This window comes from Pipra filicauda, unplaced genomic scaffold (assembly GCF_003945595.2).
Source record: "Pipra filicauda isolate LSUMZ 115617 unplaced genomic scaffold, ASM394559v2 scaffold301_size890592_pilon, whole genome shotgun sequence".
NCBI classification, from domain to species: Eukaryota; Metazoa; Chordata; class Aves; order Passeriformes; family Pipridae; genus Pipra; species Pipra filicauda.
Window position 1 is genome coordinate 373,086 of NW_024104423.1, and position 26,372 is coordinate 399,457.

The window sequence follows — 26,372 nt, forward strand, 5'->3', positions numbered from 1 at the left end:
CACCAACGCGGCGCCGGGGAGGGGGGAGACACGTACAGGGGCCGGGTCCGAGATTCCGACCTTCTCCTCTCGGAGATGGCGAAGACCCCTCGGAAGGAACGCGAAACATACTTGTCGCCGCGGGTCCTCTCCCCTGCCCGGCTCGTGGCTCCTGGCCGCCGGAAAGACGAGCCTCGCCGCTATCTCCCCCCCCGCGCGGATGGTCTCGCCCACGGCTTCCTTCCTCCCCGGTGGGGCGGTGGCTGCTCCGCTCTCCGGAAGTGCCGCGCCCGCCGCTCCTGCCGCGCTGCCACTGGGACCCTCTCCCGCCGCCGCCAGGTGAGCCGGGGGGTCCACCCGGGAGTCTGGGGCCAGGGGTACGTGACGGTTTGGGCAGGGCCGAGCTGGGCCGCCTGAGGAGCCGGGGGGTCGCTGGCGGTGCCAGGGGTCGCTTGCGGCCTCGCCCCCCTCGGGCCTCGCTCGGTGCTGCCGCTCCTCCTCGGCGGGCCCCGCCCTGCTGGCCGGGGCTGGGGGCGACCGCGGCTCGGGGGCCCGCGGCCCATGCCCTGTGAGCCGGGCGGGGCGCGACGCCCCGGGCAGGGGGCAGGGGCTGCAGCGCCAGCGGGGATGAGCTCCCTGGGCATTGTTTCGGGGAACAGGTGTTAAAAAATACTCTTTTGCTCCCTGTCGGAAGGGGTCGGCTGCCTCCCGGCCGCATCGCCCCTCAGTGGCTGTTTGCTCGGCTTTGTTACAGCACGGGAAGGGCTGGGCTGGGGATGCAGCGCTGGGAAGAGGAAGAGGTCTCGGGAGAGGTCCCCGGTCTGTGCCCGCCTGCGCACCGTTTGGAATGAACGCGGCCGCGACAGAGACACTGGGGACAGTGCAGTGGGTCCCTCGGTCGCGGAATCACAGAATCAGTTGGGTTGGAAGAGATCTCTGAAATCATCGAGCCCAACCTATGATCCAACACCACCTTTCAACTGGACCACGGGACTAAGTGCCACGTCCAGTCTTTCCTTAAACACCTCCAGGGACAGTGATTCCAACACCTCCCTGGGCAGTCCATTCCAAAGCCTAATCACCCCTTCTGTGAAGAAGTTCCCCTAACTCTGACCCAAAGCTCCCCGGTGAAGCTTGAGGTGGTGTCCTTCTGTCCTGTCACTTTTTCCTTGGGAGAAGAGCCCGACCCCCATCTGGCAACAACCTCCTTTCAGGTAGTGATAGAGTGATAACCCTGAGCCTTCTCTGTTGCAGGCAGGCTGACTCACAGGCGCTGGATTTTGAGGCAAGCGTGACTCCTGTCTAAGGGGTTTGGGAAACAGTGAGGAGTGTGTTAAGGTGGCTTTCAAGACTGGTGCAGTGGTGTAGGGTGTAATCTGCTCTTTATTGAGCTTTGACACAGATCTGCAGAATGCCTTAGTTTTATCTCTTCCTGCTACCACCCAGATTGTGATGGATGCGTGACTGTATGTGATGCTGTAATGGATTATGTGGACAAAACTTGGGCTTTAGCTTTGAGGCTAACTTTGAGTTTGATGTCATATCTTAGTTCATGTGGAGACTTTCTTGGCTATGGGTTATGGGGATTTATTGTGTGGTGGCTTGTTTTTTTTAATTTTGAGTGATAGGCATCACAGTTATTACAATATTCACAATGTTGAAATGTGAGGGTGTTTTCCAAAGCGTAGCTTTTGGTCCCTGCCTCTGAACAGGTTCAGCCTGCAGCACTGTTAGTGGGTTGTAAATTTTCACAGCTTATTGTCTGGTTGAATATCGTTAGTTGCTTGGTTTTGTCTTCTCCAAGGGTTTATCACTTTCCCAGAGGAAGGGACCATAAGATGACTTTCTGTGCTTCTGTGGTTTGATATCCACTGCTGTTGCTTGACTGAGCAAATGAATGCAGAGGCAGCACAAAGCAGCACTTTGTGTGCTTTTACTACCTTTTTTTTCTTTTAATATGTGAAAATGTTCCTTAAGAGAGGTTAAGTTTTCAGAAATATCTTCTGAGGAGTCTAAGGTAAGGTCTTACATTAGGTCTTACATTAGAATTGTCTTGGACAGTTTCCAAAACAAGGCCCAGACCAGATCATTCAGTGCATCATAATATTAAACAACAGACACTAAACCTGTGTGTCGTGACTTGTGCTATCTAATGTGAAGTATTTCCACTTTTTTCTCTACTGAAATTCTATTTGCAGCCTGTACTTGCCCTATTTCAATTATAAAAGCGTGCGGTTAGGTGTGGGGTTTTTTGTTGGGTTTTTTTTTGTTTGTTGGTTGGTTTGGGGGGCTTTTTGGTGGTGTTTTTTTGTTGTTGTTTTTTTAAATACCTTGTGAATTTATCAGATTAAATTCTACTTTCTCTAAAATTGGGGGCCCCAGTGCTTGACTCAAATGGTGTTAGCTCTGCCTTATTACATCATTCACTGCTATATACGGAGATAACATAAAGTGTAAACACTTTTGGGACTTTTAAATTATAAATCGATCTCTTTGACTAACTGGATTGATGACTTTGGTTTTCTGAACATGTTCCACTGTACCACCCTGTTTCTAATAAGAGTTTCCCAGAGTTGAATGCAGCATCTCCAGTGTAGCTGCACCAAACCTGTGCTAAAAGGCACCACAGTCCTGTAAGACTTAATGTTTCTCTGTATTCAGGCTGACAGGTCTCTGGAACTGAAGGAGTTGTGCTGCCTCCCAAGCCTGGTTCGCAGAAACTTAGAAAATAGTAATGCAAACGTTGGCAAGTTTTTCATCTTCTCGAGTACAATATTCTGATACAGCAATCTTCTGAACAGAATTAAGAAGAATGTGTTGGCAGCCTGTCTCTGTTACGTCCTCTTGCTTAAGATTGAGTTGTAGGTGAGAGAGTGGCAGCTTGTGGCTTGCTGGAAGCACTGCCTTTACAGCATGTGCAAAGTAAACTTTTTCGTCTACTTGGAATGGACCATATCCCAAAAACTGTGAATTATTTCAGAGAACAGTTACTTAAACTGTTTGACTCTATTTTTGGGTAGTGGAACTTTTAATCAGTAATTCAGCATTTAACAGGAACTTGCCTGAGGGCTTTTACTGAGGTGAGAAAACCACCGACTTTATGCACAACCCTTGGCTGCAGCTTGAAAGCAAATTACCTTTGTTGTCAGCTGTCTTCATAAATATCTCGATGTCAAGAGTTCACATTTATTTGTTGAACTGTTATGGAGGCCAGACATCTCGGATAGCTTGTGGTTAGCGAGTGCACTGAAGAGAACTTCTGCGTTGTTGAATGATGCGCAGTTGCATTTCACAGGCTATTTTTAGTTCGGGACATAATGGTTTGTTTTGTACGTCAGAACAACGTTGTATATGCACGTAGGATTTAAAAGTGTGGACTTAGCAGGGGAAATCAGTAACTGTCTTTGTGGACAGACAGAGAAGGACATAACCATGGAATTTCCTTTTATGATCCAGTTGCTCGGTAAAGCATGTCAGCTATCTGATACAAAGCAAGGTAAAATATCTTTCCTTTTAGTTAAAAACAAACAAAATAACTGCTTTTTGCCTGAATATTGGGATGCTTATGTACGGGAGTTACTTTGCTTAATTTTGCTCCCTTTTTTTAAGGCTGAATCCCAGTTAGTGATTTCAGTCTTGCTTTGCAGGAGTCTAACAGAAATTATTCTGTCTTTGAGGAGGCTGTCTGAGAAACAGAACTGTGCTGTGACTCTGACTAGCATTGCGTTTCTGACCAGATATTTTTTTCTAAGATATAAAACTAAAACTTAATATAAATTTCAGAATGTTGCTATTTTTATGATTACTTATTTTTGTGATTCACTTGTGATAAAAGTGAAGCTTAAATTTGTCCTCTTTCAGCACGCTCTTGCTGCAGGTGCTTCCTGTAAAATTCAAAATCAAGGATGGAAGGAATCTAGTTTGCGTAACAGTTTGGGCATAATAAAGGATTATAGCAGCATGGATTATGCTTTACTTTTATCTAATGCAAGTAGAGGTTATCAAACTTTGGGAAACAACATGTCAAGTTTAACTTATCCAAAAGCAATGTTGAGGTCTTCATGTTTGCATTTCAGTGAATGACTCAGCTTTTTGGGTTTGTACCGCCAACTATAGCTGAACACTAAATGTATCTGCCCAGCTAAATAGATGCCATTAACTTGAAAGCCTCACTTCTGCCCTGAGTATGTTAATGTTATAACATGTAAGCCACCGCGTTTATTTCTTTGACAGCTTCAAGGGAAACAATGAAATTGGTATATTTGTGATACATGAAAATTCTAAAGATTCTGCAAGAATATATAGATGTTTTAAAAGGCTGATAATTAAAAGAAACGGTCTCCAGATTTTCGTACCTATTATGCCATTAATTCAGTTAAAAAGAGTGTGCCGGCATTTGCGTGTGTGTTGTGTTCCACTGTGTAAGAGAATAGCAATGTAGAGCTTCTGAACCAAGTCAGTGGTTTCTTGCTCTCAACAGCAGCTGTTCTAACAAAGGCTTTACAGAGCCTAAAATACAATTTTTTCCCCTCCTAAATTGTTAGTTTAGCATACTGCCTGATTTATTTAACCACTACTCTAGTTTAGCAGCCCATATCCTCCTACAGGGCAGGTCAGCAGTGCCTCCCAAACTGCTGAGTGTGTAGTCATCTCAATTTGTGGAAGATGCAGGTGGAGTATTGAATCAGCAATACAAACACTGAGTGATTTCATTTCAAAAGCTGTGATTTGATTTGGAGTTTTTATGTAACCTGCTATTGGCCTACAGTTCCAGTCGCTGAGTCCTGAAAGACCTTATACTTTAATAGCAAGTGAAATGTAAATGAAAGAAAATGGAGCAGGAGATACCAAAGTAAATGTGTACTTTGGCGTATTTGCTGATAACATGGAATTTGATATTCCTTTATCCATCCTTCCCCCAAGGACTTGTGATATGATTTAATAAGGCTAAATCTGGGATATGTTTCTGTCTTCTTAGAACCAACAGCCAACATGTCCAGCAAAAGGGCAAAGACGAAGACCACCAAGAAGCGCCCTCAGCGCGCCACTTCCAATGTATTTGCGATGTTTGATCAGTCGCAGATTCAGGAATTCAAGGAGGCCTTCAACATGATCGACCAGAACAGGGATGGCTTCATCGACAAAGAGGACTTGCACGATATGCTCGCCTCCCTTGGTAATGTCCCTTTGCTGTTTATGCCTGCCAAGCCAATCTGTGCTGTTTAAGGGAAATTCCTGAGTTTAGGATATGAGAGGTGTCTCAGTTTGTATTGCACGATTGACATTACTCTTTTAGTTTGAAAACTAAACCGAATATGAATCCCTTTATTTGTAGGAAAGAATCCAACGGATGAATACCTAGATGCCATGATGAATGAGGCTCCAGGCCCCATAAACTTCACGATGTTCCTGACCATGTTTGGTGAGAAGTTAAATGGCACCGACCCGGAAGATGTAATCAGGAATGCTTTTGCTTGCTTTGATGAAGAAGCAACAGGTACGTGGGTAAAATAACAGTGCACCTTTATTACTTCTACTTACTTCTGTAACAGTAAATACTTGTGTACATAGACGTCATGAAGAATTTTTTAACTCTCAAACTTTTAATTTCTGCAAACTAAAAATCATGCCTGTATCCTCATCAGGTAACTTTACCTTTTCAATCTCTGCAAAAATTCCAAATTTCTGTCAGTTCAGTTCTGTTGTTCACAACAGAAGAAAGTAAAAAGGATGTTGATGAGGAACAAGGGTCTTAAATTATTCCTAACCTAAAATTCAGCTTCGGGGCAACTTTGTACGGGGAATCCTTGTTTTCAAAGCTGTTGTGCTTTTATGAAGAATTTGTTTTCTGTCAGCAACTTGTATTGCTTAACCTTCCCTCTGTTAAGCTGAACTCAAGGGAGAAGAAAATGAATACAAGAAAAATCTTGTGTGATTCACAAGAGTGCTGATAGAAGCAATCACAAGATATACAAGGCTGCTTGTTTAATAAGCAGTGCCAAAAACTTACTCTTTGCAGTCTAGTAAACCTGAGTTCTGTCATTGATTTAAGATCAAATTGAAATTTTTGAAACATTTCAAACTTCTCTTTTTCATGCACTTGTTGAACATAGGTAGTCAAGTTCCATGACTTTTTTTTTTTGTGATTTTCATTAGGAATGTTCAAAATGAACAGATCCCCTTTTTAATTTTTAAAATATAGAGTTGTTAGAAGGCTCTTGGTACTACTGGGAGTATAGCCCTGCTGTTGGGAAAGAGGGCCAATATGAATACTGACAAATTTTTATATTCTTCGGAACACCACTGGGAAATCATAAAATGGCCTTTACTTGAACTAGTGAGACCTGGCAAACCAAGTTGCCTGATTGGATTGAATGCTTGTAATTAGTTGGCAGTTTTAGTAGTAGTCTTTAATGGCTTTGTTTTCATTTGGCAAACAAAGACTTGTAGGTATCTTTAATTGAAGGAAAGAATTCAAAGAAAGAAGTTATCACCAGTGTATCACCAGCAGATAAATGTAAAAATTCCTCTTCCTTATGTTTTCATGTGTTGTTTCCAGGGTTCATCCAGGAAGACTACCTGCGGGAGCTGCTGACAACAATGGGAGACAGGTTCACGGACGAAGAGGTGGACGAGCTGTACAGAGAGGCACCCATCGACAAAAAGGGGAATTTCAACTACATCGAGTTCACACGCATCCTGAAACATGGAGCAAAAGACAAGGATGACTGAGCAAATCCATGCATACCTGCAGATTATCTCTACACTCATGTTTATTTTTAAGGGTTTATTCCTGATAGAACTTGTTGCATGCATTTAGCTTTACAGCTTTTGCCTTTCTCAATGTATTTATCTATTCCAGGCCATTTAGGCATATTTGCACCTGTGTAATCAGACTGGAAGCGGGGAAAATATTGTGAGGAAAAGGATACGGGGACGAACATCCCTGGAGTTGATACTCCAGGAAAATAATCTCAATATTTCTGATTTAGCTGGATTTTTACATTTTTGTAATAAATGCCATTTTGAAATAAAGATTGCTATATAGATAAAATACCTCAAAATCTTTTGTGAAGAACGACATTTCTATTGTGCATTTACAAATGCAGGTGTGTTCATTGTATTTTACTTGCAGTTGCAAGTCAAGTTGAAAAACGCATTTTCATACTGTTTTGTTCAGTGTCACAGGGTTCTGAAATGCTCCTAGCAGGATGTGCTGGCATCTTTAAAAATGCAGCTGTAGCTGTAGAAGTCTTTCATCTCAGGTTTCTGAAGTGGGATCTGACTAGTGTAAGTAGTTAACCAAAGAAGTGGTTAGGGAAGACTGTTACAGTTGCCTCATGGCCAGCAGAGAACATCTATGATTCTTAAGCCGACATCATGCCCAGCTTTTGTTTTCTTTTAATACTGATGGAATAGCAATATTTTCATGTCAAAGTGTACATTCCTCTTTGCTAAATCTTTATGCTGGCAATAAGTGGGAATTAGGCATATTTTTTCCTTCAGATGAAGGAAGCTTGTGCAAAGGAATCCATGCTGGCACTAATTAACAGCAATACATGGCCACAAAACCTATATGAAGCTTTATTGTTCTGCAGCTAATGTATTTGCATGTGAGAATGTGAGCACAGTCGTTCTGAGGACTGGTAAAACCCTATATGTGCTGAAGTTCCTCTCACTTTTTAAAAGATCATACATATTCCTCAACTATATTGATGACTTTTAACCAAGCACAGTCATTCATTCAAAACTGGTTGTGCTGATGCTGTTGTCTCAAATATAAAGAAAGGGGGGAGGTTGTTCTGTTCTTCATATGACCATGTCCTGTGTGCCTCATTCTCTTGGCTACTGCAAGCTGGAAAGCTTAAGAATTTATTTTGCCTGTTTATTTATCGATTCAAATGATGACTAGAAAGCATGTCCTGAGCTATATCACATGACTTAAGACCACAAGGAGTAGGAATTTTACTTCAGCGCAAGGGTGTGTAAGGGCTCTGACAGCTTATACTGTAAGGTGGGTTTGTCTCTCTTCTCATATGTTAGCACAAAGGCTTGGTTACTTAATCTTGCTTGTGTTCCGAGTATGGCAGCTCTGGAAGATAGTCTGGCATTAGGTTTGTAAATAAGTTGACAAAGTATACACAGTTAGCATATACTTTGATTATTTTTTTATTTTTTATTCCTTGGTGGTTTCTTTCACTTCTGGGCTTAATTAAAAGGAGTTTTCAACCATTATTTTCCCAGTTTTGTGTTTTATCTGCCAATGAACTTAGCCTCAAGTTTTCTTTTTCTTCTACACAGACTTATGTTCTCTGCTACACTACTCCAGGTTGCCACAGCTGCTCCTTTTTTTTTCAAAAGTTTGTTTTTTAACTATCTTGGTGCTCTTCAGTAATGGCTGCTGAGGTATTTCTTCATGGGATGCCTGCAAGGTTCTAGCAACAGCTGATATTTCTGGAAGGTAGTTTGCAAGTATGCATGGAAGTTTTCAGCAACAGTGGCCATGTGACAAAGACAACAGAGTGGAGATCTAGGAAACACTGTCTTGTTGAAATGTTGCTATGTAAATTAAGGCAAAGGACAAGTTATGCTGTCACTTCTTTAGACTGATCTTGTCACACCTGTGCAATTCAATACTGTGTGCATACATGCAAGCAGCTTGCACAAAGGACAGGTGGAAGACTATTGATTAATTTTTCCCCTTGAATGTCTAAATGGTGTAAGATTCAGAGATCAGTTTTCTTCTGTTAGGAACAGTGGATGCCCAAACCCTTCTTTTCCTGATCCTATTTTCTCTGTAAGTGTTAGGTGCTGGTATTTTACACTGAGTAATCAGCAAGTGAGCTGGCTGCATTTTTCTTGCTGGAAATAAGTTTTGAAGTGCTGATTTTAAAATCATAAATATGAGTTACATAAAGGAGAACATGCTATTCTCCTTGAGAGGAAATTGTCCACTTAAAAAATGTTCTGTGCTGCTGCTCTAGTTTTCTGAGCAGCCAGCTGAAATGTGGGGTGTAGCTGCTTTGTAGCACCTACACAGTGTGACAAGGAACATTCCTGGATGTTCCCTCTCTGTAGAGGGAGAGGCAGGGAACTGTACTGATGGAAAGATACCTACACAGGAAGACACGTTATTGAGAAAGAATTCAGAGGATGTTTGAGTATAACTAACAACAAACCTTCCAAGTTCAGGTTTCCTTGGTATGTGTATTGTATTGTAGGAGACCAGTTAACCTGCAAGTGGGCGCAAACCCCTTAACCACTGACGGCCTACGAGGCCGACAGGCCCAGCCAAGAGACCGTATAAGAGCATCGGATGCATTTTGTAGCGCGGCAGCAAGGAATGTTGACAGCTGAGGTTGCGTGCCAAGGGCTGTAGGGATGTGTCATCATTAATCCACTTCCAAAAATAAAAATAACTTTGGTCACTGAAACAGCTTAAAATTCTGATGACTTAGACTTACCGTTTTGCAGCCAAAATCTTGGAACCTAATATTTTGTCCCTTGCGGTTCATATATAACGGTCTCCAAGCTCCACGCCAGACTAAGCTTATGATGAAAAACTATTTTCATAGGCTGATGCACACATTTAATAGTCTTATATCTACAGTGATATATAATGCCCTGTGAAGCACTATTGAAAAGCAGTGATTTATTTTAACGTGACCCACTTACCCTGTTCTAATGCTACATACGCAGAGGTCAAAATGAAGCCAAAGAGCTATTGCAGCGGCATGAGAAACCTCCAAAGAGGACTATGTATGTGTGAAGTGCTGCCTGTGGATGTTTGCCTCCTGCCTTTTCTTCCCCACATTCTACACTTGTTTCTGCTCTTTACGGTGCATCTAAGCAAATAAATCCATCTTTACCGCACAGTGACCAGATGACTGAAACATTTCACAGCATGAAGGCAGCTTATTATACTAGCTCAGCAACTAGTGGATGTCACAGAGGTGGTGTCCCTACACTCAGAAGTAAGGATCCATTTCACCACTGACCTAAGGACTAACTTTAGATCGCTTGTTTCTAGGATCACTGTCGTATCTTGAGAAATGAATGCAACACAGGGGCCCCATCCTGGCACAGGACATCAGTGACAGCGTGCCTTTGCCTCCTGACCAGTGCATTTGATCCAAAAGCTGGAAAGTATCGGAAATCTTGTCATCACATGTTTCTCGTGGCCTTTTCTTGTCTGGAGTGTTACTAACTTACTGGGATGTTCCTGGGGAGTTTCAAACAACAACAAATAGCTCTCTTACTGTCCCAAAGGCATTCTGACAATGTAAGTCCAAATAACAGGTGAGTAACAATCAAAGTATAGACAGGAACATTTTAGACATCAGCAGTTAATCTGCCATTGGTATTGCCTATGTACCCATGCTCCTATTTTGGCTTCTTACTTAATTTTTCAAAAGCTACTGTCATTTTTAGATAACTTCCCTCTTTGGAAAAACAATTTAGGATGACAATAACTCAGAAACAGTATTATAGAAGCCAAGAACAATACAGAGGCAAAAAGAAATCAGTAAATGCCTCTCAAAATGCAGCTTAACAATAAGTTAACATGAAATGTTGGAAAGTAGTAGTGGGGGGAAAAAAACCAAACTCCACACAACTCATGTTTTGTTGTGCTCTGAGCAGCAACTCCACAGAGATCACTGTTTTCCCAAACTTGATATATTAGATAGAAAAATTTTCATCTTAAAAAAAAAAATGGCAGCACATGTCAGCTTTTCCTGCTTTCCTCTAAAGCCTGTGGGCCTGTACATACATTGCTCCCCATACCCTGGGACCACTCATTTCGGGCAGGAGCAGGCAGGCTACTTTGGTAGCATGCTCTTTGGGAATCCCTGTGTTAGACCTTGAAAAAAAAACTTGTATGGCAAATTTCAACAATTCAGAAAAAAAAAAAATACTGCCAAGGAATGTTTTCAGACCAAACGTGTCATATTCCCTAGACGCCATACATAATAGGCATTGCATCACAGGGCTTAAGGGGTCAGGCAGTTTTTATCAATGTAATAAATCTAAGGAATATGTTTATATGTTTCTCAGCAGCATGCATTTAACATAAGAGCAGGAAATCAAACTGCCTCCTGGAAAATTCCAACTGCTTGCTCCGTGCAGACTCCTCTGCCACATGGCTGTGATTCAATCCCTCAGTAAACCAGCCTTGCACTTTAATAAAGCTTGAAAGTCAGTTGCAAATACTATAGGATTAGGCAAGTCAAGACTAACTTTAATATGGGTGCCTAAAGGAGCAGATGGTGGCAGCAACAGTCATTTTAGCATTCTTGTAAACTGTCACTGCTCAGTTTTACAAGGTTTATTTAATCCTTAATCCTCTCTTTGGTATCAGTGAGTACAACCTCACTAAATATTGAACTATGTTTTGGTTTGTTTTTCAATTGTGAATAGGCCTTGGGGGTGAAAAGTCAGCATTTCACAATAATTTCCAGCCTCTGCCAAGCATATTCAAGTGAGTGGGTGTAAAACGAGGCCTGTGAGCCCTGTCTTGGTATGTGCTAAAAAAGAGCTGACATCAGACACAAGTAACTTGAACCTTGACTTTTCATTGTATCTAACAGATACTAGGGGTTTTCCCTCTTTTGAGTTCTTCCTTAATTGTGAGCTAACTATCTCTAACACAATAGGTTTTATACTGGCAACATATTGCCACCCCAAAAGAAATAGGCCGATTTTGAAATTGCTCCACCAGTCAACCAAACTTGCGCTGGCATCAGCTAACAGGAAAACTGCTAACACCTTACTTTTCATGTCAAACACCTGACTAATTATGCTCCTTCTTGTTTTCTGGGTATATTTTACAATAGTATTTTAGACCTTCAGCCAAGCATTGAGCTCATTTCATTTTCGTCCATATTTGTTCATACATGCTGTCAGACAGATACCAACTCTAATTTTACATGTGAGGAGAGGGCACATATGTACAATCTTAGGTTAAGCAGAATTAATTACATGTCTTTGAAAGACTGGAGGCCTCCCACTCTCCTTATTAAGAATACCTATCAACACTTATTTTTGCATTTCAGACATCAACATTATGGAATCACGGTGTCTGGCAATATTTCTGATTAAAACTAGTGCAAAAAGGACTGAAAAACCCACAAAGACTTAGCTAGAATTATTGCAACTTACCAGCTAGGATAAAAAACAAGTTATGGACATACAGCACAAGTGGCAGTACAGTGACTTTTCCTCAGCCATGCACACTGAAAGTTACTAGAAAGTCAAAACAGAGCTATTTATCATTTTCAATCTGGAGAAAGAATATATCTTTCTCTGAGAGCCTTTATTTTTCATGGTTCAGCATCTACCTTGTAGCAGGGACCACCTAGGAAAGCAGTAGCCATTTTTATTCTTGAGGTCATTGAATGAAAACAGGGAATACCCTGCAGTCTTGCTCTGAGGCCCTCCAAGACAGCCAAGCGAAGACATGCATTCAGAATACCTTCTTTCACTCACAACTTGTCAATGTTTTCCCTTTGGATGACAGTGCTGGAGTTATTTTTGGAGAAGTTCCAGAAAACTCTGGGACACTCTCAGCATCTCAAAAAGAATGACTGTCACTCTGACTGATAACTGCACTGCACTTGGTACAGCTTGACAGAGACAACAGATGCCAGCTGGAATCAGGGAAGAAGGGATGGAAGGGCAGAGGGATGAGCCAAAATACCAGGTGAAACAACTGGTAGACAAAATGTTTTTGTTAAATGATAGTTTAGACCTAGGACTTGGGTGTTTATATTTAATTTTGACTGTGCTGTCGATATCTAACCTCTTTAATTATCATTTGTTACTTTTGTTGAATAGTGATAAAACACTCAGAAAAAAAAATCTCTTAAGTGGCAAAACCTTCCATCTAACTTTCACACATTTTTAATTCTTAACTCAATGTGAAAATCACACATATGCTTTTTCATCTAGTCTCTCTTTTCAGACTGTTTTGTTTGTTTCCTATGCATATCCTCAGTCTTACTTCTATGATGAGCAAGAGTATGGAATTGCTTCTGTACAAGAAAAATTACCTAAGTGAGACTCTCTGCTGGAGCAGATGGAGCATGCAAGAGCTTTCTAGAAGCACAAGTAACACAAAGAGGTGGACACACAATTCAGCATTAGCATTTCTTCCAATACAAAGTCTAGAGCATAAAATAAGAATAGGTATGTTCAAAATTAGTAAGGTAAAGTCCTTCATGTAACAAATAGCAACCTCGCAGAGGGCTCCAAAAACACCTGTAAAGGACACTGTGGATGCTAAATTTATATCTAGTCAAGGATGACATATAAGACAAGCTCATGAAAGAAGTTCATTGTGCGTTACTAAATACCACACCTGGCTCAGGGTAGCTTACTCCTCCATGAACTTAAAATAGCAGAGACCGGGAGAGGATTCTTGGAAGATATCATAGGCTACCATGACTCTTATTCTTCCCTAAATACCTGCAAACAGCCATTGCTGCCGCTCTCCCCTTAAGAACAGGCTAAAAGCACCCAGTATGTTCTCTCCTCCAAAAACAATGGGAAGCACAGATTTTTTTTAAAAAAATATGATTCAAAGTTTTAGGAAAAAAAACCCAAAACAATAAAACTCTCCAGTGACCTGGTAGGGAAGCCCTCACAGCATCTATTATTTGTTGAAGGCATCCGAGGAACCAGTAGACACATCCTGGTGGTGCTCCACCTAGAACTGGAAGAAGGAGAAAGAGGCCACAGCTGCTGGGCTTCCCCATCCCCAGTCTCAAGACCAATTTTGACTTACGGATAAATCAGGGTCAGACTTGGGCAATCTCATTTAACCCCAGCTTCATGGTTCTCACCTTTTCAGGAGGCAGCAAGATCTGAATGTCGAGCAAAACTCTAGCCTGAGCAACCCTGACAGGCTTGCTCTGCTCCTCACTGCTGTGCATGGTCAAATGCAGGTGCTGGGGATGATCCTGGCATTTTTTCTGGCCTTGCAGCAAGCAAGCAGTACACAAGTAGACCAGTCTCCTGGCCCCCACCCATTCAGGGCTGTTGCCATCATGGAGCAAACAGTGCAGACACAGCCAAAGGATGGCTAAGACTTTGCTCCCTGTCTTCCACATCCAGAAGCCACATCTCTTTCCAGCTGGGGCACACTATTTTAGGCAGACTTCTACTGTGAGCTAGTGCAGCCATTCCTGTAATGTTAATTAGACTCATAAACATCATATGACACAGACTGATTCTGCTTCATTAAGCAAGCAAGTTAATCACAAGTATTTGTACTGTCATCGTAACTCAGCAGAGGTGGGGAAGTAGAATCATGGAACTGTTAAGGTTGCAAAAGACTTCTAAGATTATTGAGTTCAACTGTTAATGGAGAGAATTAAATGACAAGGCTTATTGTAAATTGCTCACTGTGTGTAATGGACTTAGAACTTTATGAAACAGATGATTTTGAATGTTTTTAGACAATACAAAGAAAAAAAGCCTAGGAAAACATTTCAACAGCACTAAAGTACTTGAGTATTTTAGATGGAAAGGATAGGAACATTTTATACATTTTGCTTAAGAGGACTTTTTCTGAAACAAGACTGACATAAATGAAAAAGAAGGTCAGAATAATGAAGAAAAAAGCAGCAGAAAGAAGAAAACTGAAGGAGTTAAGAGCTCAGTATTTTTTTCAGAATGTATAAATTTATTCCTACTCTGTACGTTTTATGTAGGAAATTATGTAGTACTGAAAAATAAACAAATTGGAATACACTCTGTGATGTGATAGTGCAAGCATTTTTCCCAGCCCACGAAACAAACGCTGCACAGAACTGAAGCTCATCACGAGGTGGCCCCATTTTGTGGGACAGCCCCACCACCTACACAAGCATCCTTCCAACATACATAGCCTGGGAACTGCCTGCTCCCAAAGGCTGTGCCTGGCCTGCACACAGGGCGGTGGGAGGGCACACTCTCTCTGCAGAGCAGTTCTCTGTCCAGAGTGAAACATTTCTACTTTGCACTGTGTGGTGGCTGGATGAATCACTCAGCGGCAGTGCTGCCCAGTTCTACCTTGGGCTTCCCAAAACCCGCTCTCACTAGGATGCGCCTAGGCTGGCTTTTAAGAAAGGCTTGAAGGACATCTTAAAAAACAGGCCTGCTGTCCCATCAGACAGGGAGCTGCCAGCACAGCACTCAGGGACCACCACATTCACAAAAAAGACCTTTGCTTCTTTTCCCTTTTCTTTTTAAGATTTATGTCAATGAGTGAAAAAAAATATTCTCCAAACATTATAAGAGGCAAAGCAAATCTTCACACCCCCCCCCCTTAAATTTCTTTATTGGTATCATGAATACTGGAATCAAGTAAAATTCAACTGTTTGCAAAAGCATTACTTAGATTCACATCACACAGAAAATGGTCTGCCTCTAGGTCATTCCACCATGATGCAACAAATTGGAGACGAAAGCTTTAAGATAGAGAGACACATAGACACGCAATTTTGTCATTAAGAACTGATCTCATACTGAGTAATATTACTGTACCTATTCTCACATCTCTGAAAGTTAAACACTGGGAACAACACACAGTGATAGGTTTCATATAACGCCTTTTTAATAGCTTGGAAAACAATACAAGATAGAATAGCATGTTTGCAGTAGGGTTCAATTTAAAGTAACTGATGAAAGAACTTTAAATCAAGAGATCAAATAACTTTTTATAATTGAATTTCAACATACAATTCAGTTGTTCAACATTATCATAGAGTATTTTATTAACTCTATTACTATCTTGGTGTTTCTACAGCTTTCCTGCCCACTCTTACTCTGCATATAATTACCTTGAAACTACGTGTCGTGTCTAGTAAGCACAGAGGATTTTTTTACCCAGAACTTTTTTCATGAACGGGCTTCCAATTCAGCAAAGTTTAATATTAGTTCCTATTGCACTTTGAGGCAAATTTTAGAAGAGCGATATTAAAATTCAATGGGGAAGTATTATAAGATAATTAGACCACATTCTCAGACCTCACGAGGTAACTCTTCTGGTTTCAGAGGAGGGCAGAGGAAGAAAGTTGAGCTTTCTAGCAATTAAAACGTCTCCCTTCAAATTTGGGACTGCAGCTTCTAGATTACATATTAGATTACCCATTCATTTCAGTAGGTACACTGCCTAAAAGTAATCCATTTACATTTGTAAATATAATTGCTAATTTCAGCAAAAGCCTGTACATCTACTTTTATCTTTCACAGAATGATCAAGGTTGGAAGAGACCTTCAAGATCATCTAGTCCAACCATCAACCTAGTTCCACCATAATTCCCAAGTGCCACATCCAGACACCTCTTGAACACTTCCAGAGACAATAACCCTACCACACTCCCTGGGCAACTTATTTCAATGCCTAACCAATGTCTTTACCTCTTAAGAGTTATTGTTTACCAAGATACAGATTGTACACCAACAAAGCTGATAACACGTGGGGGGGAGTTCAAAGAATGATGATACGGCAGTGCATCTTTCCCATCTGACTTTTTCAGGACCTCTTTGTGTACTAAACAACAGCTTCTTGATGCCCAAATGATTTATGTGGGACTTCAATATGCAAAACGCGAACAAGTATTCCGTTCAGAAAAATTTCAAAAACGCAGAAGTGGGCTAAAACTGAACTGCTTCTGAAGCAATTTCAGACCCCATGTTCCTACACTAAAAAGAGCTTGTACTTCAATTTCTTTGACATCCTACATCAGTAAACGAAGACCAGAAAAATAAGCGTCATCCTTTGCAATGTTTTCGTGAAAAAAAGCTATGCAAAAATAAATCCTCCAACGAGTCTTACAATGTGTGGCTGGAAGAGGGGCTAAGCCTTGCTCATGGGGGAGTACTCACTTGGAAGACTGAGAGATACAAAGCAGAATTTTTCTGATCCCTCAAGCGAAACACGAGGAAGACTAAAGGTAAGGATAACCCCTCACACCTGTTTATCCGGGCAGTACTTACCGAAAGATCGGGACGCTTCGTTCACCCCACCGCTACGGCACCACTCGAACTTGGGAACGCTGCGGGCGCCGGCACGGGCTTCAGGAGCACGGACCGAAGCTCCACCTTCAGTGTGAAGAGTTTTTATGTATATAAAAGAATAACCACACGGGAAGCACTCGCTGACCCGCAGAAGCCCTCCCGAGCCACCTCTCCGCGGACAGCAGGGCTCTCTCCATCCCTTTCCCCGTCGCCCGGCACCTGCAGGCGGCGCACGGGACGGCACCGGCGGCGGCGGCGACTTCCCCCGGGATGCGCCAACGCTACAGAAGCGGGGGGCGGATGGAAGCGGTTGCGGGGACGTGCTGGGCCGGCCGCCGCCGAGGAGGAGGCAGGATGTGCTGCGATCCATAAGGGAATACCCTCGCTGCCGCTTCGCTGCCCCCCCGCCGCTTCTCCCGCCCGTCGTCCCCACCCGCCGCTCAGGAGCACGATGGTTTCTCCAGGAAGAACCGGAGCATCCGCCGCCGCCGGTGCCGCTTCCTCCCTTCCGCGTCTGTCCCGTAGCGGGTCCCCACAGCGACCACTGGGGTGAGGGTCAAAAGTGGGGAAGACAAAAATTTAAGTCCAGCCTACGTCTTCTAATCGTGACTTTCTTTTTGTTTAGGAGTCTGTCTTTCATTTAGTCATACTTTCTCTTTTTCCCTTCTTGATTAGGGAAATATGTTCTGATGAGAGGAAATGGAAGTGTGTTAGAGGTGCACTTTATCATTAACCCTTAGTACATTTTGTTTTAAGTCCTAACTCTGATCTTATTGCATTTACTGTATTTCCTTCTCTCCCTAGCGTACAACAGCCAACATGTCCAGCAAAAAGGCGAAGACGAAGACCACCAAGAAGCGCCCTCAGCGCGCCACTTCCAATGTATTTGCGATGTTTGATCAGTCGCAGATTCAGGAATTCAAGGAGGCCTTCAACATGATCGACCAGAACAGGGATGGCTTCATCGACAAAGAGGACTTGCACGATATGCTCGCCTCCCTTGGTAATGTCCCTTTGCTGTTTATGCCTGCCAAGCCAATCTGTGCTGTTTAAGGGAAATTCCTGAGTTTAGGATATGAGAGGTGTCTCAGTTTGTATTGCACGATTGACATTACTCTTTTAGTTTGAAAACTAAGCTGAATATGAATCCTTTTATTTGTAGGAAAGAATCCAACAGATGAATACCTAGATGCCATGATGAATGAGGCTCCAGGCCCCATAAACTTCACGATGTTCCTGACCATGTTTGGTGAGAAGTTAAATGGCACCGACCCGGAAGATGTAATCAGGAATGCTTTTGCTTGCTTTGATGAAGAAGCAACAGGTACGTGGGTAAAACTCAGCTGCTTGACAGGGGTTGGTTTGGGGTTTTTTATGTTGTTTATTTAGGTTTCTAAATAGTATGCTGATTTTTGCACCTTTATAAATGAAGTAATCCTAGATGGCATATTCTATCAAGTAATGAGAATTTGGCTTATTACTGAGTGAGAGTAAAAGCTTTCTGACTGTTCTGTGTCAGTTCTATGGACTAGTAGTAATGTTCTTCTGTGAGGCTTTGAAGAAGAGTGTTTTAACTGGGCAGTGTGTATGTTCCTCAAAGTGCAAAACAAGATGTATTTGCTATAAGATGAGAAATTCACATTGGTAATATGTGATTTTCTATGTCATTGAAAAGGTAACAGTGTGAAGTCTGTCATACCTCTGCAGTAGGTCTGAGATGCATCTGAATTCTTCAGTGTTTAATATTTCAAGACAGGCTGTCCAGACTTCTTAAACTCTTTTGAACCCTTGTCTTGCTGAGTGTAATTTATGGCTCTGATAACAAATGTCATGTGCAGTGCCCTGACCCGCAGTTGTTTGTTTTCAGCTTGCAGGAAGGGCTGTAACTTTAGTGGTCTAAAGATAAAAACCGGGTGGGGTCTAGAAGGTAGAAATGACAGATGGGACTGACTTGCATAGCAAAATGAGGGGAAAAAGGAAAACACAGAGCTCAGTTTTACTATGTCAGACTTTCAAGGTTCTGCCTGTAATCTTGAGGTTAGAGTTTATGCTTTTATTTATTTATTCGTGGAGGCTGAGATTCCTGAGAAGTGTATAGTAACTGGGGATGAATCCTTGGGCAATTGTGTGGAATTACAGAGTATCAGCGCTTTGATATATTGTGAACTTGTCTTAGGAGTACGTTGAAATTATGTAGCCTCTGTACTAGAGATGTCACTACACCCATAACTTTCCTCGCAGCTGTCCATCACAATATTTTAAGTTAGCCTGTGGATATGTGCTCTGAACCTTTCAAAGGATATTCTGTTTCAAACAGCTATTTTCAGTCTGTGTATTTTAGCACCTTTTGCCTTTTCAAAGAGCATCCCCTTCCTGCTGAGGTGTAGGTAAACAGGCTTTCTGTTGGTAAGGCCTTTTCAAATGTTAATCGACTTCCTCCCTCTCAAGGGAAATCTCTTTACCATCTCCTAGAGAAGGAAGTTCTGTTAGTAGGTTAATTATTTTCTCTCCACAGGTAGTCTGACTCACTGTGCTACAGCGCGTTTTTTTGTGTGCACCAAAACAAGAGCCTATGCATAATGATATCAAGAAAATGATTGTGCTACCAGTTCTTTTGAACAGGAACTTTCGATGTCTATGTAAACAATAAGTTACTAGTTCGGGCACCCATGTACTGATAAGATTGATTTTATTATCTTTCAACTCTGTGTGGTAAATGTTTTAGTCTAGTCCTATGATGATTTGAGGATAATGGTTCCACAGTCTGTTTTATGTCTTATGCCATCCTCAAATTTTAACCAGGAAACATGAGAGATAGTTATTCTGTTTTACTGATTTTTGTTATTCTGTTTTTATTGAATTTTTTTTTTCATAATAGTTAAAATGCACTCTTCAAAATAACGTGTGATGTATTTATAGAACCCATGTTATGTTTACCCTTTATTCATTTTATTCTCAGATTGGCTTCTGATCAGTTTGTTCCTTTTAAAAATGTACAAAAGCCTTTCCAGCTATATCAACCTTTTTTCTTTTACTTTTTTTTTTCTTCATTTCATGGTGTCCAGATGTGTGTTTGTTATGGGCCTGATTTTCTAGCTCAACATCAGTGTACGTCTTTTGAAAGAGAGTAATACAAATCAGATTCTACTGATGAGGATAAGGTAGTTGTACTTGTTGCATTTTACTTATGTTTCCTACAGTGCCAATCTAGTTGGGTATGTTGCTTCAGCATTACTATTGTGTGTAGTACTATGGAATTGGTATAAAATTTGTATCAGTCTGCATTTGGAATGGTTTTTGTCTGCTCTTTGATCCTGCATTGTCATCTGTTTTGTGCTGCCTGCAACAGGCTGAATCTGAAGTTTTGCTTCATTTATTTGTTACTCCCCATCTACACTGAAGCTGTGTGGGAGAGAGAGTGGGAGTCCCGTTTGCTTTACAATTTGCTGCTGCTAAAACTTTTAATGTATTCCTAGTCTGGCAGCCCAGTTCAGTGTTTAAACACCTAGCTATTCAGACAGGAGCAATTAAGTCCTTGAGGCAACACCAAAGGCCTTGCATTCTTTGAATACTAATCCTTGTGTCATCTCTCATCACCACTTGGTCTCTGTAGGATTGCTGAAACAGTCTAATCTGTTTAGCTGCTTTTTCCTCTTCTTTACACAAAGAACTCCAATATTTGACCTGATTAAGATGGGCCCAGCTAACCGAACATTCTCCCTGTTTTTGAAGTAGGAGATAGCTGCTAGCCTTCTTGATTTGGAGTCAGTATCCAAAGGCTGGTCTACACTGGAATATGATACTGTTTTCATTAGCATATGCTGAAACATGTTTTTGTTTCCCTTCCCTGCAGCGCCACCGTGCTAATTTGTCATGCTCATTGACTGCTTTTTGGTCCCAATTCCCTGTTTGGTTTTGTCTCTCTAATGAACACTCTTGTTTGCTTAAGTTATTCATCTCTCTTTCCAAAGCAGAACTTTTTTATCACGTTCTGATTGAATATACATCAGTTGATGTGGATGTCTACATATGATTTCCAGCTGATCCACAGAGTTTACTAGTCTTCTTTTTGGAACATACTTGTACCTCCTCTGTTCTGTTATTGATATTTCTCCAACTACAGTTCAATAACCAATTTCTTTCTCAAATGAAGCAACTATTGTGCTTGTAAAGACATGGCTGGTCTTATTTCAGCATTTAGCAGTTTTTGCATTCTACCATCTACGATTTGTTATGCGCATTCCTTTTTTCATCTCTAAATTTTCTTGGAATTACTTGGCAACTGCTGGTTCTGCCCACCTCTTGAAATGGAATTAGCAGAAGATACCTAGAAACTGCTCATTTTTATATCTTCATAAATTTCCTCAAAAATCGTATGCTAATATTTTAGCATAAAGTAAATAATATCTCCTACCTTTTTTTTATTTTATTGGGTTCTCCACCTTTACCTCTCCACAGTAAACATACTTCCTCCCTCCTGAGCTAACTTGCTCAGTCCTGTCTGAAAGTCTTTTCTGTTATAAACTCCCTGGATGCTTGCCAGGATTTCACTGTATCCACGTAAACTGCCTCCAGCAACGCTGTTGTGCATCAGCAAAGAGCCAAATGGTGGTTATTTACTCCCAAGAGGAAACTAGTTTATAGAGGATGTGCAAATATATCTAATTAAGTCAAGAAAAATATAATTTGTTTAAGAGAACTGCTTGTGTAATGAAGACTAGCAGTGACAGGAACTTGTTTTTCCACTTTGAGCCGTTGAAGATCAGGAAATGGAAATAGGTGTTATTATATTACAGCAGGTCAGGCCTTGTTTTCAAAAATCTGTATGAAATGCATTAAACTTCCCTCCCTTTCCCTTTGCAGTCAAGGAATTTCTTTAGAATTAAGAAAATATTTTATGCTCTCAGTGCAAATGCTTATGCTGTGTTAGTTAACTGCATGTCTGTCCTGCTGCTTTTGGAGACCCAGCTAAGAAACCCGGCTTCCCTTTTGTGTCTCTCTGTATGTCTCATTCCAGGGTTCATCCAGGAAGACTACCTGCGGGAGCTGCTGACGACAATGGGAGACAGGTTCACGGACGAAGAGGTGGACGAGCTGTACAGAGAGGCACCCATCGACAAAAAGGGGAATTTCAACTACATCGAGTTCACACGCATCCTGAAACATGGAGCAAAAGACAAGGATGACTGAGCAAATCCATGCATACCTGCAGATAGCTGCTTTTTTTTTTTCCCCATTAATTTTATTTCTCAGGATCTGTTTTTTCTTTTTTTTTTTTCTTGTTGGGACCTTTTGCATACATTTTTAGCATTCCAGCTTTTTCCTCTGTGGCTCAGGCACACCTGCACCTTTGTAATAAGACTGGAAATGGGCAGAGAGAGAGGATGGCTTACAGTGATAGAGGTTGAGGGACAAAGGTCAGGGAGTGTGGAGGCCCAGGTGAAATGTCAGTGCTACTCATCCTAGCTGGATTAATTTTACATTTTTAATGGTAACTTTTCAAATAAACCACTGCTCTATTAAGTACATAGTTAAAATTTTCATGCTAGAAGTGGACTGTTTATCTAATGATATGTGTAAATACTTTTGCAACTGTATGCAGTCGTGTTGTTACCTATTTTTGCCTTAAAAATGATGCATAAGTCACTTAAGCATACTGATGTTTATACTTCAGTGACTGAGTACTTTGCCTGCTACTGTGAGCACACACAATGAAGAAGAAATTCCCATCCTTCAAATTTTAGTGTATTGTAGATTAATCATTCTGTCCAAGACTTGCACATTAAACACTTTAAATCTTATGCAATTCAGTGTCTATTTTATCACCTCAGTGCCTCCATTTCTCGACACTGAGTACTATATTAATGCCACTTTTAAAAAACTTATAACATAAATCCTAGTGTTTTCTTTAAAGCAAGATGTCATATGTGGGTAGAGTTGCTTGAGTGATGCTTCTTACCAGATCTGGAGGGCTGCCAATATTGCATGAATTACATTTCACTGCAACCATTTATTATTTTCTTTCTTTTATCTTCCTATCTTTTTTTTCAAAATTCAGCGAGAACAGGGCTGGATGAAGAAGGAAGCTGTGCTGTCTTTATCTTTTTTCTGTATCAAAATGTTATTCTTGGTTTCCAAAGGAAACAATATACACTATATTTTTAAGAGTGCTGAGAGTGGTGCTTTGGGTGTGTGAGATGGAAGACATTCCTTTTTGTTCCATTTCTCATAATCGTATCCTCTAGTTCTTGTGGTACGGATCCTAAAGCAGATTTGCTACAGTATTCTGAAGCAACTTTGCCGTAATCTGAATGCTTGTGGTTCTGAGTTTTTTTGGTTTTGAGAGAAAGGGTGATCAGAGCCTCTTCTAACACTTTTAGGAATTATGCTGTTAATCCCTTCAGAATTTACATTACAAAATTGAGACATTTGGCTGAGAGGTTTTGCTGTTTCTTGGTAAGCTGCTATTGTGAACTTAACTTTTACTAAATGTCATTAGAGTACAGTGATTAAAGCTCTGAAGTTCCTGCTCTACCTCAGTCCCAGGGAGATTTGCAAAGGAGTGGGAGCTGTGCACAAAAAGATGATCTGGTGCTGATGACAGTAGGCCTGTAAGAAGAGTATGGAAGTCGCTGAAAACTAGAGAGGAGGAAAAGGTTCAAAACGGATTTAGAATATGACCTCGAAATGCTTCATAAATGTTTTCCCTCAGTTGCTGCTTTTTTACGGAAAAAAATATCTACGTTTAGAGAGGGCAGAAATTAAAAACTCGAACAAGAACTGTTGCAAACTACGAGTGAAACCACCTTTGATGCGGCTGAAGGAGGCGAAGTCGTCCCGCCACCGCCTGGGGCCAGCCCCCCACCGGCATGTCCGCAGGGCCTCCGGGCTCTTCCCGAGTGGAGCGGGAGGGAGCTTGAGGCCATCCCTGGAGCCATCAGCAGGTGGCAGCACAGCTCCTGGCACTAACGCCGCTAGAGGGAGAGCGGCTCTCAACGCAAACTTTTGCTGATTTTTTTGTTTGTTTGTTTGTTTGGGGTTTTTTAAGTCCCGAAGAGCCTCGTTTGGCGTAGCGAACACAGGGGGAAATATGCTCCGTTCCCACAGAAGCCCCCTCGCTCCTGCCTCAACATGGGATAATGCTGTCAGGATTTTTCACACTGCAGCTTTTGCACACGGCGAATTTTTGGCTCTTTAATCAATTTCGTTTGTTACAGAAAAGAGTAAAACGAGGCCTCTGCAAGCCGTTGTTACACGCCTACATGTACAAACACACATGTGGCATATGTTTGGAAAAGATTGGGTTTCAAAAGGACTTATGCCCTTCCTTGTAACTCAAACCAGAGACGCTGCTTGTGCATTTCATTCCTCGGTATCCCAGCCAGCGCTCTTCTTGTTTTGTTAAGATTAGCTTTGAAAAAACTACCCTAAATTCAAATTTATATGTTTGCAAAACTTTGTTTACAAATGAAAGCCTAAAACCTGCGATATAAGCTAAACTGCTAAGTGAGGCAGCTGGTGTTTACCTACAGCAATAAATGCCAATTGTTAAACCCCAGTGCTTGCTTATGGGCGAGAGTTGTGTTGCTGTATAGCAACGCCTATATGTCACTTCTCTTGTAATAAACTATAGTTCACTAATGCTATTATTCTTAGCCTTGCCTTTGGGAGAATCTTTGTTTTACTCTCAAGTTTAGTGGCATTTAATGCTCCATAAAAACATGCCAGAGAGAATGATAAAAATGGACTTTTGGTGGGTAATTCAGAGGCCTGGGATTTCTCTTGTGAAGAAATTTTAAACCTCTGCTCAGCTCTGATGCAGAGGGTGCCTTAGAGTCTGTGTCTGTCTGGAACCAGAAACACTGGTTTTGTAGACTAATTGCAGTTCTTAGTCCTGGCAAAATCAGTCTCAGTAAGAGCCATACAGAATTTTCCAGTGTTCTCACTGAAGTGGATCAGCAGAATTTGAAGGCATTTGTCGTGGGATGTCTTTCTCCTTTTATTTTTATTATTAATTCAGTTGTTTTGTAGCTAGGTCACTTCAGTGGAGGGTGAGAACAATGTGGCCTTGAATCCCCTAAGCTAGAAGGGAGAATTAATAGTAGGTCTGCAACATTCAGGCTGAATGTTAAACCACTGAACAATTGAATAAGGGAGGGTGGAACCATCACAGGCAGCTGTGTTTCTTACTGTGCCTTTGTTTTTTTTTCTTGTTTTTTTTTCTTTTTGGCAAATGAAGGAGCTTAGGCAGTGATTCCAGCAGAAGGAATAAAAGAGATCAATTCTACCTGAAGACTCTTTCCTGCTCTTCAAGGTGAAGCTCCCAAAAGCTATGACTCACATACAGGGTTGGGATGCTTGTTTCCTGTGGTTGCAGAGGCAACAGAGCTGAACCCTCAATGAGTTTTAGCTTATAAACCGTTTCCTCTCCAGGACTGCTTGTGAGAAGCAGTGCCTCACCAGGGAACTGTCTCACACATCCTGTATCTGGCTTAACACTCCCCACGCAAACTCCCGTCAGTGTAGGTAATAACTTGTAAAGGTTCTCACCGCCTTTACACTGATTGAATGTCGTGTGCTGTAAGCTGCTCTGGCTCAGCACCTGATTATCCTTCAGCAACTCAGCTACCTCTGTACCAGGGCAGTCATTTTCTGAGCTGTGCTGTCCCTACTTGTGAATTACACCCCCTAACTCCGCTAGAAAGGGCAGTGGTGACTCTTTACTTCCTCTTCAGTATTTCTTGTTGATGAGATTCAGCAGATCCTTACTCAATATGCTTGTTTTAATAGTTACTAATTTTAGAGCCTAACTCCCCCGGATGGGGAGAGAGCAGCATCTGTCAGTCTGGCAGGCACGCCTCACTGTGAATAGTACCAATGATGTCAAGCATTCTTCCCTGCCATCCAGATACCAAGTAGCAGATATTTAATACAGCAACATCCAAATGTCAAATAGAACGGTGCTTGGTCTAAAAACTGCGGGAGTCTGAAGAGAATTCCTGTCACCAGGGTGGTAGTGTCTAAATCCTAGGCACTTGGTCTGACCTTTGCAGACGGTTTCCTAGCGGCAGGCATGGCTCATACGGCGATTCAAATAACCTTAGCTAACTGCTGACTCATCTGTAGTTCCACTCGGTGCGTCCCACTGCTTAAGTATAAAAATTGTCTCAGTAGCACTCTTTAGCTGTGAAAGGCAAATCTAACTAGAGTTCCTATGTAATCATCAGAAGTGTCATGCAAACTGAGTATTTAAAAATATAAAAAAGCGTTCACACGACTTCAATAGGGATGCATACCAGTCCCAGCAGGCTTCTTTCAGTGAGTAGGTAAGACTTGCAAATTCAAGACTTGCAGCTGGAAACTTCCTTTTCAAATAACTGCAGGTCACTGTG

The 26,372-nt window shown here is 41.7% G+C and overlaps 2 protein-coding genes across 6 annotated transcripts; both read left to right on the forward strand.

The window, feature by feature from the left end:
• Window positions 1-219: 219 nt before the first annotated feature.
• LOC113982797 (myosin regulatory light chain 2, smooth muscle minor isoform) lies at window positions 220-23,147 on the forward strand. 4 transcript variants are annotated; one of them, XM_027711319.2, is made up of 5 exons: window positions 3,316-3,475; window positions 4,958-5,155; window positions 5,315-5,476; window positions 6,539-6,733; window positions 22,193-23,147. In XM_027711319.2, exons 1-4 carry the CDS (start codon window positions 3,331-3,333, stop codon window positions 6,709-6,711), a joined length of 678 nt encoding a protein of 225 aa, XP_027567120.1. In that variant the 5' UTR covers window positions 3,316-3,330; the 3' UTR covers window positions 6,712-6,733; window positions 22,193-23,147. The 4 variants fall into 4 exon arrangements, with proteins under 4 accessions (XP_027567121.1, XP_039239226.1, XP_027567120.1 ...); XM_027711320.2 differs by lacking the exons at window positions 3,316-3,475; window positions 22,193-23,147 and adding an exon at window positions 220-318 and having other exon boundaries at window positions 6,539-8,212; XM_039383292.1 differs by lacking the exons at window positions 3,316-3,475; window positions 22,193-23,147 and adding an exon at window positions 1,060-1,193 and having other exon boundaries at window positions 6,539-8,212.
• Window positions 17,426-22,781, forward strand: MYL12B (myosin light chain 12B). 2 transcript variants are annotated; one of them, XM_027711322.2, is made up of 4 exons: window positions 17,426-17,529; window positions 17,785-17,983; window positions 18,143-18,304; window positions 21,998-22,781. In XM_027711322.2, exons 2-4 carry the CDS (start codon window positions 17,800-17,802, stop codon window positions 22,168-22,170), a joined length of 519 nt encoding a protein of 172 aa, XP_027567123.1. In that variant the 5' UTR covers window positions 17,426-17,529; window positions 17,785-17,799; the 3' UTR covers window positions 22,171-22,781. The 2 variants fall into 2 exon arrangements, with proteins under 2 accessions (XP_027567123.1, XP_027567122.2); XM_027711321.2 differs by lacking the exon at window positions 17,426-17,529 and adding an exon at window positions 17,601-17,696.
• Window positions 23,148-26,372: the final 3,225 nt, after the last annotated feature.